The 18572-nt window shown below is 38.4% G+C and overlaps 1 protein-coding gene across 4 annotated transcripts in view; it reads right to left on the reverse strand.

The window, feature by feature from the left end:
- The window catches only part of twin (CCR4-NOT transcription complex subunit 6-like twin), a 313182-nt gene that overhangs the window by 293932 nt on the left and 678 nt on the right, over positions 1 to 18572 (reverse strand). The window contains exons 1-2 of one of the 4 annotated variants that reach the window (XM_075697630.1): positions 5055 to 5231; positions 1304 to 1346 (exon numbers count right to left, since the gene is read on the reverse strand). The exons of 2 other annotated variants lie outside the window; for them this stretch is intronic. In XM_075697630.1, coding sequence (XP_075553745.1) covers positions 1304 to 1346; positions 5055 to 5216 — 205 coding nt within the window. In that variant the 5' untranslated portion in view covers positions 5217 to 5231. Of the gene's footprint in view, positions 1 to 1303; positions 1347 to 5054; positions 5232 to 18420; positions 18516 to 18572 lie in introns of those variants that run through there. One more of the 4 variants, XM_075697635.1, reaches the window with a different exon arrangement.

Consider the following 18572-nt stretch of genomic DNA (forward strand, 5'->3'; position numbering starts at 1 on the left):
GTGGTATTATTACTATTTGTGGGGAGCCCCCACCAATGTCGCCTACAAGACCACCATTATCCTTGATCAGTTGAGGAGACATAAATTGTACTTTGGTGATTCTGAATTCTTTATCTCCTAATTGATCAAAATTTGCAATGTAGCAATGAATAAAAGTTCTTTCATCGTGACGGTGCATCCATCCTTGAAGGAAAAACTAGGCACAGCGTAGTGCCTTGTACCCGATAGTTTCTCACTGCAGACAGCCATATTGCTTCATTTTGACCATATCATTTTGACCAAATTCCTTCCAATTGAGATTAAGAGATTAGGTGCAGTTCTGATAAGTCAATGAGGGCCAGATGCATGCAACAACCATGTGTACATTTGCTTCATGCTAGATGCAGCCAGTGTAGTGCTAAATTTTAACTTGAATGGTTCTATCATGATGGCCACAGAAGAAATTTTCCTTGTGAAGGGAGGCTTTATGCATTATTTATCACAGATGTAGGCGCTCATCACCTGTAGAAGTGTGAGTAGCCAGAAGGAACGCCTTAAAATTTGCATATTAGTGAGATGACATGCTGGGTATGAGTATTTCTCACAGAAAGAATGCACGCAGCTGTGAGTGAACTGAAGCACTCAATCGCATCAAAATGCTTTAACTGCATAAATTTACCTATTCTATATAATCTTGTGAGAACATGTTCACTAATGAATGTCCTGTAACCACAAATATAAAACAGATTTTTGTGCTGCGAGTCATTTAGACCTATTTTATCCCAAGCATCGCTACGCAGTGATGCATGACTACACAACACATTTCAGTTTATGCTGACTGAAATAACTGCTAGGGAATCTCCAGCATTGAAATAGTAAACATTGTAAAGCTGTTATGGCACCTTATATCTATTAATGACAACCTGCAGGGTAACTGAGATTGTACTTATGAGAGAAGTGCTGTCACGATGCATGTTCAGAACAAAATATTGATCTTGGCACTCATACCTGCATGGTATGCATTATATGTAAATATGTAGCACGCATGTTACACTTTGTGTGCATTTAAATGATTGATGAAAGCAAAATTGTACATGAGTGGTTAAGCTTAACCATACAGCTAATGCTTGACTCTGGAGCTAAATCTGTACCCACGCCACTTGTGCCACGGCTTTAAGTAACAAGTTGCATGCATGGCTAGTTTGTTGGATGTGAAGTCTACCACAAATTATGTTATCCTGCCTACATTCTAAAAAGATGATTTGGCAATGACAGTGTCTTGGTTTGTTCGGTAAAAAATTAAGAACAATTTTCATCTGCACACCTGGCCTTAGGCACAGTAGGTGAGGCCAGGCTGATATCACCAACTGCCAGAAGATAAGCAAAACAAGTAACATGAACAGTGGGGATAAGGTGGCTCTGCTGGTAAATAGTGACGCCAGTCCACCAGTCTGATTGGACTCACTCTCTCGAAAAATGAAAGCGAAAATAGCCATAGTTTTCCAATTAGCCACATAAACCAGGCAACTATGGGTGCCAAACACTTCATTTTATAACATAGACAACCAAACCACACCTCAGTGTGAAATTGCAGTGCTTACAAACCAATGGCAAATGCAAGTTGTCATTTTCAATTTGCCATGGCAAATATGCCAGTCAGTGAACTGTTCATTTTCACAAAACAGGTGTACTTATGAATAAATAGCAAAGATTCTTGAAGTTAAATTATACAAATTGATGCTCAAACTGATGCTAGCATTCACTGTACTTTGGTTGCACCGTGATCAAGATTTCTTGGTTGAAAATCTCAAATAGTTGCTTGAAGCAATGTCAAAACCAGCAGAAAAGGTCCCACAAGAACGCTTTTGAAAGCAGACGATTCTTCCTTGTTGCTTGTTAGATTCAGCCAGATGGTGTTAAGTGTTGCATTGACGCATGATGAGAAAAGGTGTACAAGTGCTTGAAATGGCAATAAATCAGTGCACACACAGTGCTCAAATTGCAATGTCAGCAGCTTTAGTTCATGCTTCTTGCCTTATAAGAACAAATTTTCATCTCCTCGCCTCCCATGAAGGTTCTTTATGGAATGCTTATATGTTTAAAATACATTCTTCAAATTTAAAACTTCAATTTAGCTGTAGCTGGCATCACCATATATACATTTTTCAAACTAAACCCATGAAACAGGTAATTTCTTCTACATCTATTATTTAAGCACAAATGTGCAAGAATATAGCAGCCTAACATAAGCACTGAAGAAAGAATATACCAGTCTTTAATGGAAGTGAGTACAATAGATTTCCTGAAGCGAGAACAGGTAGTTCTCTTTGCACTTTACAAATGAGCTTCTCAAACTATGCAAGAATAAACATTTGCAGAAGCTTTAGCATACAAGCAATAATCATTTGCTTTGTTCTGGACCCAAGTGTGAGTAAGGTTTGGCACCAAACAATAAATACTCTTGCCAATAAAAGCCAAACGTGCGACTCCCAACACCAAACCAATGTTGGCCATTTTCTTACTGCTATCAAAGAAGTGATCAGGCAGAACTCCCCTTATATAGTTCCGATAGTGTGTATCATAAATAATAAATACTTTATTCACCCATGCAATGATCAAGGAATCAATTATAAGGTCAGATGCTCAATGTAACTAAATGTTAGAAAAAATGGAGCACTATGTAAAGCATGCCCAGCAGAAACTCAGTCAAACCTTAAGGCACACAAAGGCACGTATGTACAGTCAGCCAAAGAAGTTTACGGGACATGAAATTTGTGAAAAAGCTGAATCCCTGCAAAGCCTAAGCACATCGCCTCAAATTCAAAGTTTCAGGGTGAAATACACTTGGGACCTACACAGGGATCCACTAAATTGGAAGTGTCATGCCTTAACAGAGTAGAAATTCACAATGTCAGGAATGCATGTTAGGTAAGCTTTTGTGGCAGACTATATGTTTAGCCAGGCTAAAGCTAAACAGAGAGTATTTGCACTTATTACTATGGCTGAATTCTATTGACAATACAGCGACACATTCTTATTTGTAAATAAACTAAATCAGAACAATTTAGAATAATAGAATACATAATGTGCACAGCACAATGCATTCTCTTCCCCTTGTGCTCATATTCAATACCTCTGAATAAATAAATTGTGCATAGCATGCAAATTATATGCTTTGCATCAAGGTGGTGACAATCTTGGGGAAGTGCCAGGTTTAAATGCCCCTTATATCCCCCCCCCCCCACCAAATAAGAATATGGCATTTTCTTGCATTTTACTGAAAAGATCAAACCAAATTTTATAGGACAGTTTTTCTATTTAACCTGTGCTGCTGTTGTGGCAGTTTGACAAATGTTAGATTCAGTTCTTTGGGTGTCTGCCATTTGAGATATGCAATGGTTGCAACTAAAGCTCACACTGCGAGGTAGAGAAACCCACCTGTCAATTAATATAACTGCCCTATATTTTTGTTCCATAACGTCCTTAGTGTCAACAAGGTCAAACAGCCATCCTTTCTCATAAATAAATTGCTCTTTAATCAATCCATTAATTCATTCTGTATTCTAACAAAAACACCACATGCACGCTGATGCAGTGTCATCACCATGACACTCGGGAGCACTTTTTTTTAGCTGAAATGTGTCATAACACGTGAGCTTTCACATTTTGTATATAGCCTCTTATATAACAATATTTAGCATACATACTTTTAATGTGCATAGAATGCAATGATCCATATATTCTTCTCATTTTACAAACACATGCAGTTAAGTTCGCTTATAACAATACCAATTTGAACAATGTATTCAATATAACAATAAAAATGCGGCACTGTCACATTGTGCTCTATGGTGAGATAAGCCACTTACTCCAGTGCTTTCAAGTTACCGGTCATAACAAAAAAGTATAAGTCAGCAGGAAGAAAAAAATAAAACTGGGTTGCAAGTTTCACATGATAACACTATGCTATGTATACATGTGCATGTGCCGCAGGCTGCTCCCCCCTTGAAACCTCAATTGACTGCTTCAAAAGTGAAAGCAAGGTGAAGATCTTGACCTCCCCACATCCTCTCTGATCTCCCTTGAGACCCACCTTTTCCAGTCATTCCACGTTCATGAACAGAAGGTAATGAAACATACATCCTGGCAGTTCTTAAGGTCCTAGCATCCCTTTTCAGTGAGCCTTGTGTAGTAAGCATACTTTCACAATGCGACTGCGGCATGTGCCAGACATTAGACTCTGATGGTTCATTCGACAACCTCTCCGGAGAGCTTGTAAAACAATGGATGAACCTGCAACACCTCCACTTCAATGCATAGCACAACAGTTAGTGAAGAGAAAGTGCATACCAATACCTCGGGAAATAAAGCACAGCTTCATCAGAGATTATAACAAAGGCAAGAAGACGTGCAAGTTCATGTGGAGTTATCTGTCGCAACCGATGATCTCAATTATTATATTTTCTGCGAGCAAACTGCTTGAAAATCAGAACATCATGGACAGTGGAAGCAAAAAAAAATGTGGCAGGGCAAAAAAAAAATTGGCAGTATTGCTTGAAGGGCTAAGCACTGACTGCAACAGTAGAGTTTAGCATTGTGCGGGCCAACGTGACATACGCTTGCACCACATTTCTGGCACCATTATTTAACATGCCTTGCGGGGCCTGTAATCACATCGTACAGGCACTGCCAGTAAAGAGTCGCGCCAGTAAAATTGCATCATCTTCAGGTTTGAGCATTTATATTGTTTTGCACTTTTAATATTTAATAGCCTCAGAAGATTTGAGATAAAAGGCATGTGCTGTGAATGTTATCTTTCATGACATTTGTTTGTGGGCTGCCATTCTCAAACTTTAAAGACTAATTTAGCCAAGAATGTAATGTAAGACTTTATATGAGCAACTTTAATGATATAATAGTGTAGCAATATAAGGCTCACATATAGCATGGATAAGCATATAGTGTAAATATGCCTAAATATATGCGGAGCCCAACAATGAGGCTGACGGCAAAAATTCGCTTGGAGTGTTCATATAATTGCTATCACAATAAAAGAGGTTGATGAAGCATTGTACCAGTTGTTTCTGAGCGCCAGCATCCAGAACCTGCCAATCAGTCTGCCAATCCTGGTGGAGAAGGTAAAACACTTCGCTTACTTGCTTCAAGACGATTTTCACCCAGGTGGAGACTGGATACAATACTTTAAAGAGACATGAAATCATGTACAAGGCTACCATCGTCTAGGCATCTTCGCTGAACATAGGTTCCAAGCAAACCTAGCTTGAAGATACATTGCCTTGTATTTTTTACACCTGTACACAGAGGACACCTACAATGGTGATAAAACTGGCTTGTTTTTTTTTCAGATGCTTCCATCAAAGACACACACCTTGAAAGGGGGCCCATGTAAGGGCAGGAAGTGCAGCAAGTAGCATGTCACCATATTTCAGTGCAGAATACAGAGGAGAGTGGCAAGTGCCCAGTTTTTGTCAAATGGAAAGCCAAGAGTTCTCACGGCTTCCGCAGTGCTGCCAGTATACCTGATCGGCACTACCACAATGAGAAAGCCTGAACAAGCTGTTAAGTTTTCCACAAATGGGTAATAGAATTTAAGAATCTAATGAAGCACAAGGGGAGGAAGGTTGAACTGATTTTAGATAACATAAATCTGATATCCATAAAGTAGTGGAACACATGTCTGGCCAGCCAGAGAGGAGCTACAAGAGTAAATCTTGTAAAGACTAGAGGTGTGCAAATATTTGTTTCGAATAGAAACAAAATATGAATAGTAAGTATTGAATATTGAATAGTCAAACGCAGATGCGTATATTTACAGGAAGATTTATTTTTGTACAATTCAGTAGTCAGTACTAGACTACTGAAAAAAAAAAAAACAGCTGTCAGGGACAAAGGATCAGTTTTAAACACAGGATCATTAATTGTCATTAAAGAAAATTGCATGAATAGCCTCTCAACGTATTTAGAGCCTCGTTGCAAACAAGCTTTTCAAGAGTGAATGGCTGTAGTATGACTAGCTTTCCAATAGCACTGAATAAATAGTTGCTAAAGAAAGATAAGAAGTTGTGAAAAAAGAAAAAGGTGCTGAAGGACTTGTGTGCCATAACACACATGTAAAAGGGCCCATTGCAAGGAAAACATCCCTGGTAGTCGTGTAAAAGTTAAAACTGCAACATGACTAGACTGCCAAAAAAACTGAAAGCCACTCTACAAGCAAAAATCACAGGTGTCATGTAGGCTTTTGCCATGAAACAAACAAACAAAATTTGCATCCACTTTGTTTCTGCATTACTTCGATTTTTTTTTTCAATTTATGGTAATTTGCGATATTTTGTTTAGCAAACAGAGAACAGTAGCCAGACTTAAACAGTCAGTTGTGAGATATTTGGTTAGCTTCAATTATATGAAAATATCCAATAGTTCATTTTTGAATATAAATGTGAATAGTTAGTGTGTAATATGCAATTTGTATTCGAAACCTCAAATATTCACCCACCCCTAATGAATATATAACAAATTGACCTTGTAATTGTAGACATAGAAAAATATAGGTATGGATCACTTTATTAGTTTGACTCTTTCACATGTTAGTTTAAAGGGACACTAAAGCAAAACACTAAATCAGAGTACGCTGGTGATGTATTGTTTGAAAACTCTATTGTCAATAATCTCATGATAATAGGTTGATTACTAAAAGAGAAAATGAAAGTGAAAGTTCCATTTTCTTAATTTCACACTGAAATCCCAATGCCAGTAGTCAATGCGACGTCACATATTTCAAAGTATTTTTCCGTATTTGGATCACGTCATCTTAGCAAAAATTTTGAAACTTGCCATATTAACTCCATGGCTCCTTTAGAACACAATGCAATCCATTTTTGCTGATAGAGAAATAACTAGCACTTAGCAGATGCTGTCAAAATTCATGATGTCACAGCGAGCTGGTGCAGGAATTTCAAGGCAGCGTTTCCACCTGTAGTTCGTTTTTGCGCCTTTCCCGGCAGACCAAGCAACTTATCGCAGTAAGAGCAGTGTTTGTGAAATTGTGGAAGGATGATTTGCTATTACAGGTGAAATCATTTTTCTCTTTATTGTCCCTTTAGGTAATAGGCATGTGCTCAAGTCAGCTGCAATGAAGACTTGCATTCAATCAGCCTGTTTTACAACCAGTAAGCCACATGTCCTAGCAACAACCTTATATGAATGCAGCATGCCAAGTTGCACAATTAGGGTTTATACTTTCATACAGCTCTCATACAAGACCTGAAAGAAAGCTGATGCCGAAAATGTTTAATTCGAAATTGTCCGAGATTTACTGTAGACATGTAAGGACACTATATTTTCTGTCATTCATTACATTCATTACAGTGTGTATGAAGAATCGTAAGACTACCCAGAATATCAGCTTTGGCAAGGCCCAGCTTTGTATATGTATCTTGTACATCAGGTCCTGTATTTATGAAAGTTCTTTTATGTAAATGCAATAAATCGACTGGTCACTGCTGCGGCTTTTGTCTCATTATCCCGCCAATCACTACAGGGAGAGGTGGGCATCTAAATGCCGCTATGTGAGAAAACATTCTTACGTACGAGAAGTTTCGGGAATATGAGCACTGGTTACCAAGAATGCTCGTCGCTGGCATTTCTGGCTGCTGTGCTTCGCTCAGCTTACTTTCAGTTTTCGCATCACTTGCCTCTGGTAAAGTACTAAAATTCTCAGGATGCATATTTACTAGACAATTCAACCACAGTGACGGGATCTACAACTTGCCGTTAGCACAATAGTGTACATTTGTGAGTATGAAAGGACCTTCTGAAGGTACCAATACTAACTGCACAAGGGGTGTAATGAAACACAAGCTAATTTAGCAATGGTAATCAAAATATAAAAGACACAGGTGAAAAAAAAAGTTGTGGCGTAACTGTATATGAAATTAAGCCCACTGTTCGGAGTGTACAAAGCTGTCCAACTGTGCTACAACACTTAAAAGGACACTAAAGAGTAACACTAAATCAGTTTAGACTGACAAATTATTCTATCAAAAGCATATTTTATTTACATCTGCAGTAACACATCGATTATTAGAAGAGAAAATGGTGGTCAAAAGTTCAATTTTCTTAATTTCGCGCTGAAACCCAAGCTCCAGTACGTCAGTGTAATGTCATAGGTCTCAGGGCATATTTCTTTTAAATTTGGGCTTTTATGGCTCAGCAAAATATCTTAGAAATTATTAAGTTTTTGGCTCTCTTCGAATGCAATGCAGTTGATCTTTACTGATGAAAAATTAACTAGACCCAAGAACCGCTGTTAAAATCCTCAACACCAAGGCGAGCTGGTGCGGGAGCTCGAAAAGACAGTCGCCACATGTCTTTCATATTTATTTATTTATTTGTGTCATGTCTGGCTTACTAAGTGTCTTCCCACGAAAACATTGCCTTTTTCGGTACTGCAGAAGGTAAATTTACTAATGCAGCTCAAGTTCTTTTTATCTTTAGTGTCCTTTTAACACCCATCTCACTTTTATTAATTGATAATTAATTAACTTATTTACTTATTTATTTCAGTACTGCTGGTCTGAGCTTCAGGCCTTAGGCAGGAGCAGGTTACAAATGCATACAAATGAAAAAGATTACACAGAAACCATCGACAATGTTGTCAATGTAAGCGAATAACCTGAACAAACAAGCAAACAAATGTTTTCATTGAAATTAAACAGTCATTAATATATTTGTGGTTAGGCATCCCAGCAAACCAAAGATGGCACAATGAGAAATGGAAGCAGCTATGCTGCAAAGCTCTTTTATCATGTGACTGCATAAAAAGTAGGAATGTTCGAATAGTGAACAAAGAAAAAAGATAAGACTAAATCCTGAGGTTTTATGCGAAAACTACGATATGGTTATGAGGCACACCGTAGTGGGGAACTCCAGACTGATTTCGACCAGCTGGGGTTCTGTAACGTGCACCTAATGCACAAAACACAGGCGTTTTTGCATTTTGCCTGTCACAATGCGGCTGTCGCAGCCAGTATTCAATCCTGCGCCTTCAGGCTTAGCAGTGCAACACCTGAATTTTTTAATTTTCTTAATAGTGACATTTTTATTTTTTAATAGCGAAGTTTTTTAATAGAATCAAATATGAATAACCTGAATATATTGACTTTGCACATGCAATTGAATAATTTCTTTACAGAAAGGACATTTTGCTTAAATGGATGCAAGAAGTCTGCAGGCACCTTAGGGTAGAAACATTCATGATCAGCTAAGAGGATATTAAGAAAAGCACTGCTCCATGCATTACCTCCAAAACCAGTGACTTAGCAGTGTCTACTGAAAGAGACTTAGCAGTCTTGTTCAGTAATGAAATTCTCCTTATTATCAGTTTTGCAATACATCTAAAGTATCTGTTCATTATCTGTTCATTAGAGCATTCAGGCTACTGTCTTATAGTTTGTTGACGATCATCTTCATATTTAACATCTGCTCAGTTCCATGGTTTAGCTTTGAACACCAATGTCCAGTCATAACTCAAACAGCTCCCTTGTCTTATTTTTATTAGGCTCTAAAGCCTAATTTTGGACATTGCACATTATACACACTGCATTTGACAGACACTCTTTAACACTAAACACACTAGAGCAATATGTGATGGTAAAACCCTAAAGACAGCATTGGAAGTCTGCCCTTTTTTAACCATGTAGAGCACCTATATTTACAACACGATAGCTGAAGAGATAAGAATAAGCCCCTGATGCAGAACTTTTGTAGCAACACTACCCTGGAATCTCCTTTCATACTCTAAATCAGCGGTCTCCAAACCTTCTGGCTAAAGGACAGCATAGTGTCAAGAGTCATGAACATTGAAACAAATAGAATTAAATATTGAACACAAAATTCGGTACTAGATATCACAAAGGCAACATGAATATGTGCACACTAAAATGTATGTAATTTTAGCAGATTGACAATCAGATCGAAATTGTAAAATAAAACAGGAAAATACGAGGGGCAGCCTATGTGAATTTTTACATAACAATGGCAACAGTCAGAAAACTAACTTGAAGAGAGTCCACTATATTGTGACTTTGCTTTACTGCTACATACATAAAAATAAATTAAAAAGCAAATCCCCAAATCTTTATCAGACAAGTTACCTTTGGATATGATGTACATTAAAAAATTATTCACAAAGTCATTGTGCACTGAAAGCTGAGACACTGGTGGACATTCGAAAATTGTTAGAACCACTATTTCTTGAATCACACTAGACTCAGTTATATGCAACCCTCATCACATTTTGTAACAGCACATATTATCTCTGCTTTCCAGTGTGGTGGCAACATTTGCTGCTGCCATTTGGTGAGGTTAGTTTTTTTTTTCCCCCTTTCTTTAAAAAGTGAAGAATGAACCATGGCCAGATGGCAAAACAAGTTTTGAAGAAAGCTAGTCCCCTTCATTAAATTTTACAAACGAAGAAGCACACGGTGAAAACTTTAAGATAGTGGAACTGGTGCTCTACTCATCACTCAGTATGTTTTATGAATGCCGCTCATGAATATGTACTGCTCAAAATGCACAATGGAGTACATGGAAGGCAAAGCGAATGTTACCAGTGAAAGTTCCGGCCACAATACGGTGAGTGAAGATGCAAACAGCAATGTGTGTTTTCAAATCACTGCCTTAGACTCGCCAAGTTCTCGCCATTCAAACAAGGGAAGGTGCTTGCAACACCAAGTAACCAGGCTTTTGGTCAGAGGGCTCCTGCGGCAGGTGGGTTGTCTGCTATTATGATAACTATGGCCATCATTGGGCAAGTTCCCAGGCCCCTGCAGGCTGGACCTGGCCCATGGGATGTATTTTAGAGACCCCTGCTCTAAAGCGGATGAAAGGTTGGAGCATAATGTGCCTTCAACTACCATTACATGATTACAGGGACTAAACATGTGCGCCTAAATGTACCATGCTGTTGTACTGAAGGTATCCAAAAATTAACATCAGGTACTTTTGCTACACACTTAACTATTTCACAGCTTTGAGATAGGGGCCAGAACAGTGAAGTACCCCTCAAATCTGTGTTATTCTACTTGGCATTATGCAATATCCCAAGTGAGAAATTGGATATTTCACCTGCAGTTGATTGACAAGTTTCACACACCACATGCAACACTGTGGAGGCTAGCAAGACTTCTTGCAGTGGCTGCGTTCACACCAAGAAATAGTTGTGTTTCTGCCAGCAATCTTGTGAAACTATTCTTTATTTAAACTCAGTATTAATGAAAAAAGTGGTAATCCTTCAAAATAAACAAGCTGAGTTATACACATTAGTACATTGTCTTAGATCATTTTGCTTTTTTTTTTCCTTTTCATGATATTTATTTGCAGCCCATTGAGGTGCATGCTCACATGGCTTGCACAAGCACATGCCGCTGGTGCACAGCGAAGCATTGACTGGCTAATAGCTGCACTGCGGAGCAAGTGAAGGTTTATACCAGATGCAAAGCGCCACACCAGTGCAGAGTGTCACACCAGTGCAGAGCATCATAGTAGTGCAGGGCATCATATCGCATGTGTGAGATTACATGAAACATCAAAAGTTTGCCTCAAGTAAACTTGGCACAGTGCGCATCTTGAGCATCGTACCAGATTTGTGAGATTACATGCATTGTGCATGTAATCTCAAAAACCTGGTACGATGCTCAAAAAACACTGCGCCAAGTTTACTTGAAGCAAACTTTCAATTGACCACAAATTTTGTTAAATCTCTAGGCAAGGTGCTAAACCCACACCCTTTTGATTCAGAGATGAATGTCTAACAATTTGACCATGAAACACGTGGAGTAATACATTTTTATGACCAAAATTCTAACCGAGCTTCCACAGTGTTGCACAATACATGTGAAACAAAGTATACTTGAAACAGAATTCTTTAAGTAAGAAATTAGTTTATCAGTAAATACAAAAACTGGCTTAACTGCATGTATTTAAACAAGCACACAAAGTCTATGCAACTTCATGAAGGCAAGGAATGCAATGAAAATCAATTTTCATTTTGGTGCACATTGCAAGGTTTTGTACAACTGTTCAGCAGATTTTCAGAAAAAAAAGCCAAATGTTGCTCGCACAGTTTAACCCCCATCGTCAAAGTTGGTATCAACTTATAGCTCATTCTAGGCTCCCCTATAACATGCGTTCCCCAGTTCCATGGTTCAGTTCCATTTTTTACTTTATATTACCAACTGTATTAGTGAACATTGTGTTATGTACCTCAATAAGTTATGTAACAATTTCAGAAAAACTAGTGCTCTGCATGAAACATGCAAATGACAATCAATCTTGAAGAAAAACAATGCTTTGTTTTCCTACGCTGTAAACAGCATTCTTGTTTTGCACAGACGATGCAATACAACTCTGCATCTAAATCTCACAAATCTTCAATGGATGAAGCAGATGAAGATGAATGAAAATTCACTCCATAATTCAGGTTAACGAGCAATGATGCTGGTTATTGCTTCTGTACTTTGTCTTATAACAGTATTATTCTGCTTATGCTATATTATACTGCAAATTTGGGCAGTATACACTAGTATTGAAATTTGCAATTTCATAGAAAGATGGCAATTCTTTACCTCAAATGAAAAAATTCAGTAACTGACCTTTCACGAGTTGCTAACCCACTTAATTATGAAAAGTTATATGCTATCAGATTAAGTCAGGTAAGTTGTTTGCAATTTCAATTTTTTTAGTTCATTACTGGTCAGCATATTTATATATTTTATGCAATGATTTTCAACTATAATTATGCCACAGAAAAGACACACAGAATGCCAATAATCACAAGAATAGCCACCATTAAAATACCATGGCTCACTAGACTAAGTTTATTAACTGCATTGTAACAGAATTAGGTCTTATCTTGTACAAAGATTGCAATATTCATAAACAAGCAAACTTATTACTACAATACAACTGCCAACTCCCTCTTTACTAGTCATCTGCAATTTCAAAAACGTAACTGCATAAATTGGAGACTGTTAAAAGGGGCACACCAAATGCATACCTGATGCAGCATGTCTGTGGGTGTTGTTTAACACTGTAGGTAAATGTTCACCAATATGAGTTAAATTGCAAGTATGGTTATTATTTGAAGTGAGGGTAGTAAAAGGACAACATTAACTTTCTTTATATGCCCTATTCCATCATCATAGTGTCAATGATACATCAGAGAACCAACCACGGTAATTCCTAGAATATGAAAACATATGCATCACAGCTGGGGCTTCTATGAGCCAAATACACTTTCTATCAACACATTTGTGGCCCAGCTAATATATAAAAGCATATTGTCACATTGTCACCATTAAAAAGCAAAACAATGTACGCATCATAACTACTGTAGAAGGTTCGCTTCAAATTGCCAACAAAATGTACTGCTTTGAGAGCTCCTCAGTTCTCTTAAAGCAACGACAATGCATTAGACCCTTGCATTACTGTAGCTCAGCATCACATGTTTTAGCATCTCTGTACCTACTACAAGCCACTCTCTTTTTCAGAGACATTCTGCGCATCGTAGCACAGGGCCAGGGCAGAGTGTCACTCTGACCATTCACAAATGCAAAAAGCATTAGCATCAAAAAAGGCATCACTATAAAATCGCAGCCAAGGTCTCAGATGACAGATCAAATGGTAGTAGAATTAAACACCTATCACAAAAGCAAACAATAAAAAAGCTATGATAGAACCACTTGCCTCCAACACTTAAGGCAGAGGAAAACATTTATCTTATGAAAGGGTACACAAGGTGTGAGATTCATATAGGAAATTTTTAACACATTTGTAAGCAAAGTACTAAGAAGTCATGGTTACCACAATCAATAGAAGGGAATTTATAAATAAAAATGGGTTGGAATGCATACCCAAGTCATTAATGGAATTTTATTGATAACATTGATAATAAACATAATCTGTCTATTGTTCTGTCAGTACTAGCCTATGGGGTGAAAAGTTGAAGGATAAATAAACTTAAAAAGAAGCTATGAAACATGCAACAAGTGATGGAATGGAAAACAGTAGATGAAACAATACAGAGGTAGGAAGACAGCAATATGTTTTAAGCAGCAAATGCAGGTAACTGATATTCTCTATTAAAGGTATGATGAAGAAATGGAGTTGGTTAGGTCATGCAACATACAAAACAGATAACCGGTAGCCTGTTAGTGTGAATGGGTACCAAGGGAAGGGAAATGCAGTTGGGTATAGCAGAGAAGTAGATCCGAGTGATGAAAATTGGAAATTTTACAGCTTTAATATGTGCACAGCAATTGTTAAAAATTGGAAATTTTAGCTTTAATATGTGCACAGCAATTGTTCTCTATAGGTTTGTTAATAAATTTGCATTGTAAGAACAGTAACTAGTTTAATTTTACAATGAATATAGAGGTAATACCATTTCTTTTGAAGATTCAATGCCAGTGCTAATCAACACTGACAGCACAGCTGTTGAGAAGGAGATAAAGAGCCCAATGAACAACGTATACAGACAAGGTGCCAAGATGGTCAGTACTTCATACTGCACTAACTGCAAAATGACAATGAGGTAGGGAATCCAGAAAACATGATCTCATTTTATATTTGCTCAATCCCATTGCAGTTATCCGTGTTTCTTGTCAACCTTTTGGCTTTTACACATATCACACTACATACAAGTTTTTTTGTATTATGTCCAGGTGACTGCCTCAGCCATTTGAGCAAGTGAATCCTTTGGTTCTTCAAACAATATCAAATAGCTATGGCCATATTAAGGATCAGTCTCTTTTGCTAGCACCACTACATGTTGACTGGCCAAGCCCATCGAAGTTATGAAAGGAACGGCACACCTCCCACTAATTATTTGCATGCTGCATAGCTCTCAAGTGCATTGACAGGATGCCCATCTCTCCAGTGACGTGAAGCACAGGACAGCATGCCATGCGAATGTAAAACATTAATACAGCCCTAGGATGGCTGCTTGAAACTACTGTCCTCTTGGAGTAACATCAGGCTCGCCACGTACAACAAAGCAATACTGTTGCAGATATTTTTCCCTACACTTACTTCATCAATCCGATGCAACCATACTCCATTTCATACATAGAAGTCAATGCTGAGGAAGCTACGCAAGAAGTTCAGTCAAGAAAAGTTATCACTCCATGCTTTCCGTCTATGCTTTGCTGCATGCCAACAGCATTCGCTCGTGCGAGCATGCACGTGAGGCTCTGTGTGACGGGTTGCAAATAAAAAACCCGAAAAGAGAAACAAAAATAAAAATGACCTAAAGCAATACATTAGCAGCCGTATACCACAGTGCATTTGTTTCTAAGGATTAAGCATGTTTCATTCAATACTGAGCCTATATAAAAACAGTTGCACACAATTGCGGTCAAAAAACATCGAATTATATCCAAGTGCAAACGAAGCCAATGCAAGAAGTCTCTCTAGCCTCCAGAGCATTGACTGCTATGTATGGAATGGAGTAGAGTGATTTAGACAAACTTCAGTAGCAGAGGAAGAAACCTGCTACTTGATGATCACCATGCATTAAACGACATAGCAGGTAGCCAGGATCAAACCTGGTGCCTTTCTAACAATACACATACCATATTTACTGTGCCTAAACAACAGAATTTGGAGATTTTCCAAGCATGTATTTTGCTAGACAGAGCTCCAATGAACACCTCATAATGAAATCATTGTTGCTCACGCTAATCAGCAATTTGCAGACCTGTTTCCATGGCCCATGAAATTACATGGGGTCATGGAGGAAGGAAAGCATATGAGAGACCCTGGCCAGCTCGGATTAGTTGAAGGGAGTGTGGCGAAAGTTACTCGGTGTTTCCCGCAAAGAAGCCCTGGGACTGGTGTGCCAAACATCAATGTTACCATAGCAACCGCACTCCCGAAGCTCTCATTGCTGCTCTCAACCTCAGAAAAGCGAGATTTTTCGGCCCGTGTCTTTCTCACAGCACATTCTATTCGCTTGAGAAGCCAACTTTGGAGTGTGGTGTGCAAGCTTGAAAGTTGTGTTTTGGGTCTGTGAGTGTCAGCCAGCAACAGAGAAATTCAAGCAACCCTGCGTTCTGAAGAACCCATTTTGGGAATTCCTGGGCCACGATTTTGCAGCGATGACTTTTCCTGATGCTAATGTCTTTCAACCCTTTCCGAGTTTGTTTCAAGTAACGCTCCACTCAGGGTAGAACGTCGAATCCAGCCACTCATGAACGCAAAAAGCGCGGAAAGACATTAGCATTGCAAAAAGCAATTTTCCGCTATGCTCAAGGCTTTTTATAAAAATGGCAGCCCTGATCTAATCATGAATCACTGAACCAGTGGTAGCCAAACAGTACTTCATTACCACTTAAATTGCTCAACGAACATTACCACATGAGAATTCAGTTTTTACACTGTAATACTGCTCACTATATATATAGGTGATCCAAGCTGTAATGTTTGCGCAAATGAACCTACTTTGCGGGTTCATTCACACAGTATACAGCAACTGCCACCATGTTATTGGAACTACATTTTTATGAAGGAATCCATTGAGAGTGAAAGCTATTAAGACAGCATTCCAAGAAAAATTTAATATATGAAAACCTCAGCATCAGCAGCATCTCAACACCCATTTGGGCACTCTCCAGATAAAGAAACACCCTTAGCTGCCATACATAACCCAGGCATAAAAAAACGGACTCTGTTAGAACAGTCTTGATGAACGCCTTTACTACACCCATCACCAGTTATACGATGACTTGCCTCCAACCACCAACCTAACACCATGCAATATGGCTTATGCAAAACAAATTTAGCATTTCCCCATGAAGCAACCAGAAATTCAAAAGAAAGAGGAAAGATAATGCATATAATAATGCATGTGACACCGTGCACTAGCACCAACCTTTGTGACTGCAATTGGCTCTGGAGAGCAAAGTAAGCTTCTCAGTGTGGCAGCAGACACATTACAGGAGCCAGCACCAGTTATAGACATATGCACAATTGGTCTGTATTCTTCTGACAAAAGCTACACAAATACAGTGATGCCAAAGGAGAATGATGCGAAGGGGCCGTGCTTTTCATTAGATATTTCTAAAATTAATAAAAGGGCATGACTGCAACTGCAGTTGGAGTCTAATATTCACTGTACTTGATAATATGCAGCAGCGACAGTCATAGCACTAATGCACACAGCTCTGCCTCCAATCCCACCCCAAATTAAGTGGACCACAGCACAAGCATGCTCAAAGCAAACGATGATATGCAAAAAGACAACGCCCCTTTATTTATCGAGGCATAAAAAACATGAAAAGCAGAACAAAATTTTGCAATGACAACATAAGTTAACAGTAATGACATGCACATGATGTTAACAGAAATAACATGCACATGATGCAGGTTGTACAACAGAAGAAAAAGCAAGCAGTCCAGAGAACAGCATGAAAGTATTCAGAAACACTACTGCCATTTTGTTCACAAACCATGCACTACAGCTAAAGCTTTCAACACACCTCCTTCACTACAGGAAAAGAATGGTAAATACGACATATTTGAACATATTAGCTTTGACAAGGTGACACGTCCATTTGCGAGGCGGCGCATAATTTACATTACTTATACTAAATTCCAGGCACAGATGGAAGTACACAAGAGGTTCAAGAAAATGTGCAAATTACAAAACAACAAATGCCAAGGTGAAGTGCAAGAAAAACTGACATGCTAAACAGGTTACTTCATACTGAAAGAGTACAACAAACACGCTTTTTGTTAGAATGGTTAGAAATGGTTAGAAATTGTGCACGATTTCAGAAAATGAAACAATAAATCTTAATGGCAAATAAGAATTGAACTAAGTGGGGAACAAAAATTAACTTGGATAACAACCCACTATGCACTGAGTGAACAGGCACTGAACCATTAATGCTACATCATACGGAATTTCCTGCGCAGCTAAATGTGAAATTTTTACGGAATGGGATAGAAAATAAAAAAAAAACGCATTCTATCTCTTCCCTGTATATATGGGTCTTTTTTTTTTTTTTTTTTTTTTGGACAGCGATTACTTGCAGTATGAAATGGCACAGAAATACAAACGAATGGGTCAGCGAACGCATGGCCTAAAACTTGTGTAGCATAACACGGTAGAAGTCAAGAACCACCAACATCTAACACAACTAACAGAAGCTTTTTGTTAGAAACATAACAGTTAGAAATTAGAAGAAATAGTTTACACAAATCTTGAGGCCTGGTTAAAAGTACATACTAAAACGATTTTTCACTGCATGGAACCCACACAATAAGTAAATAAAACTAACAAATGTCAAGTTTGGTCATCTTAAATACTGTATCTTTAATCAACATTAATCCGTTAGAGATGAATCAAAAGAAACAACTCACTCGGGTAATAGTAAAACATCTCTCGAGGTTGGTGTTCGGTGTTCGAATCCGTGGCATAGCCACGTGCGCCACGAGCCTCGTTCTGCTATGAAAACACAATGACTTTCTTTCTTTCTTCCATTTGATCACGCGTGAACACATGCATCACGTTG

This window comes from Dermacentor variabilis, chromosome 1 (genome assembly GCF_050947875.1).
Source record: "Dermacentor variabilis isolate Ectoservices chromosome 1, ASM5094787v1, whole genome shotgun sequence".
NCBI lineage: Eukaryota > Metazoa > Arthropoda > Arachnida > Ixodida > Ixodidae > Dermacentor > Dermacentor variabilis.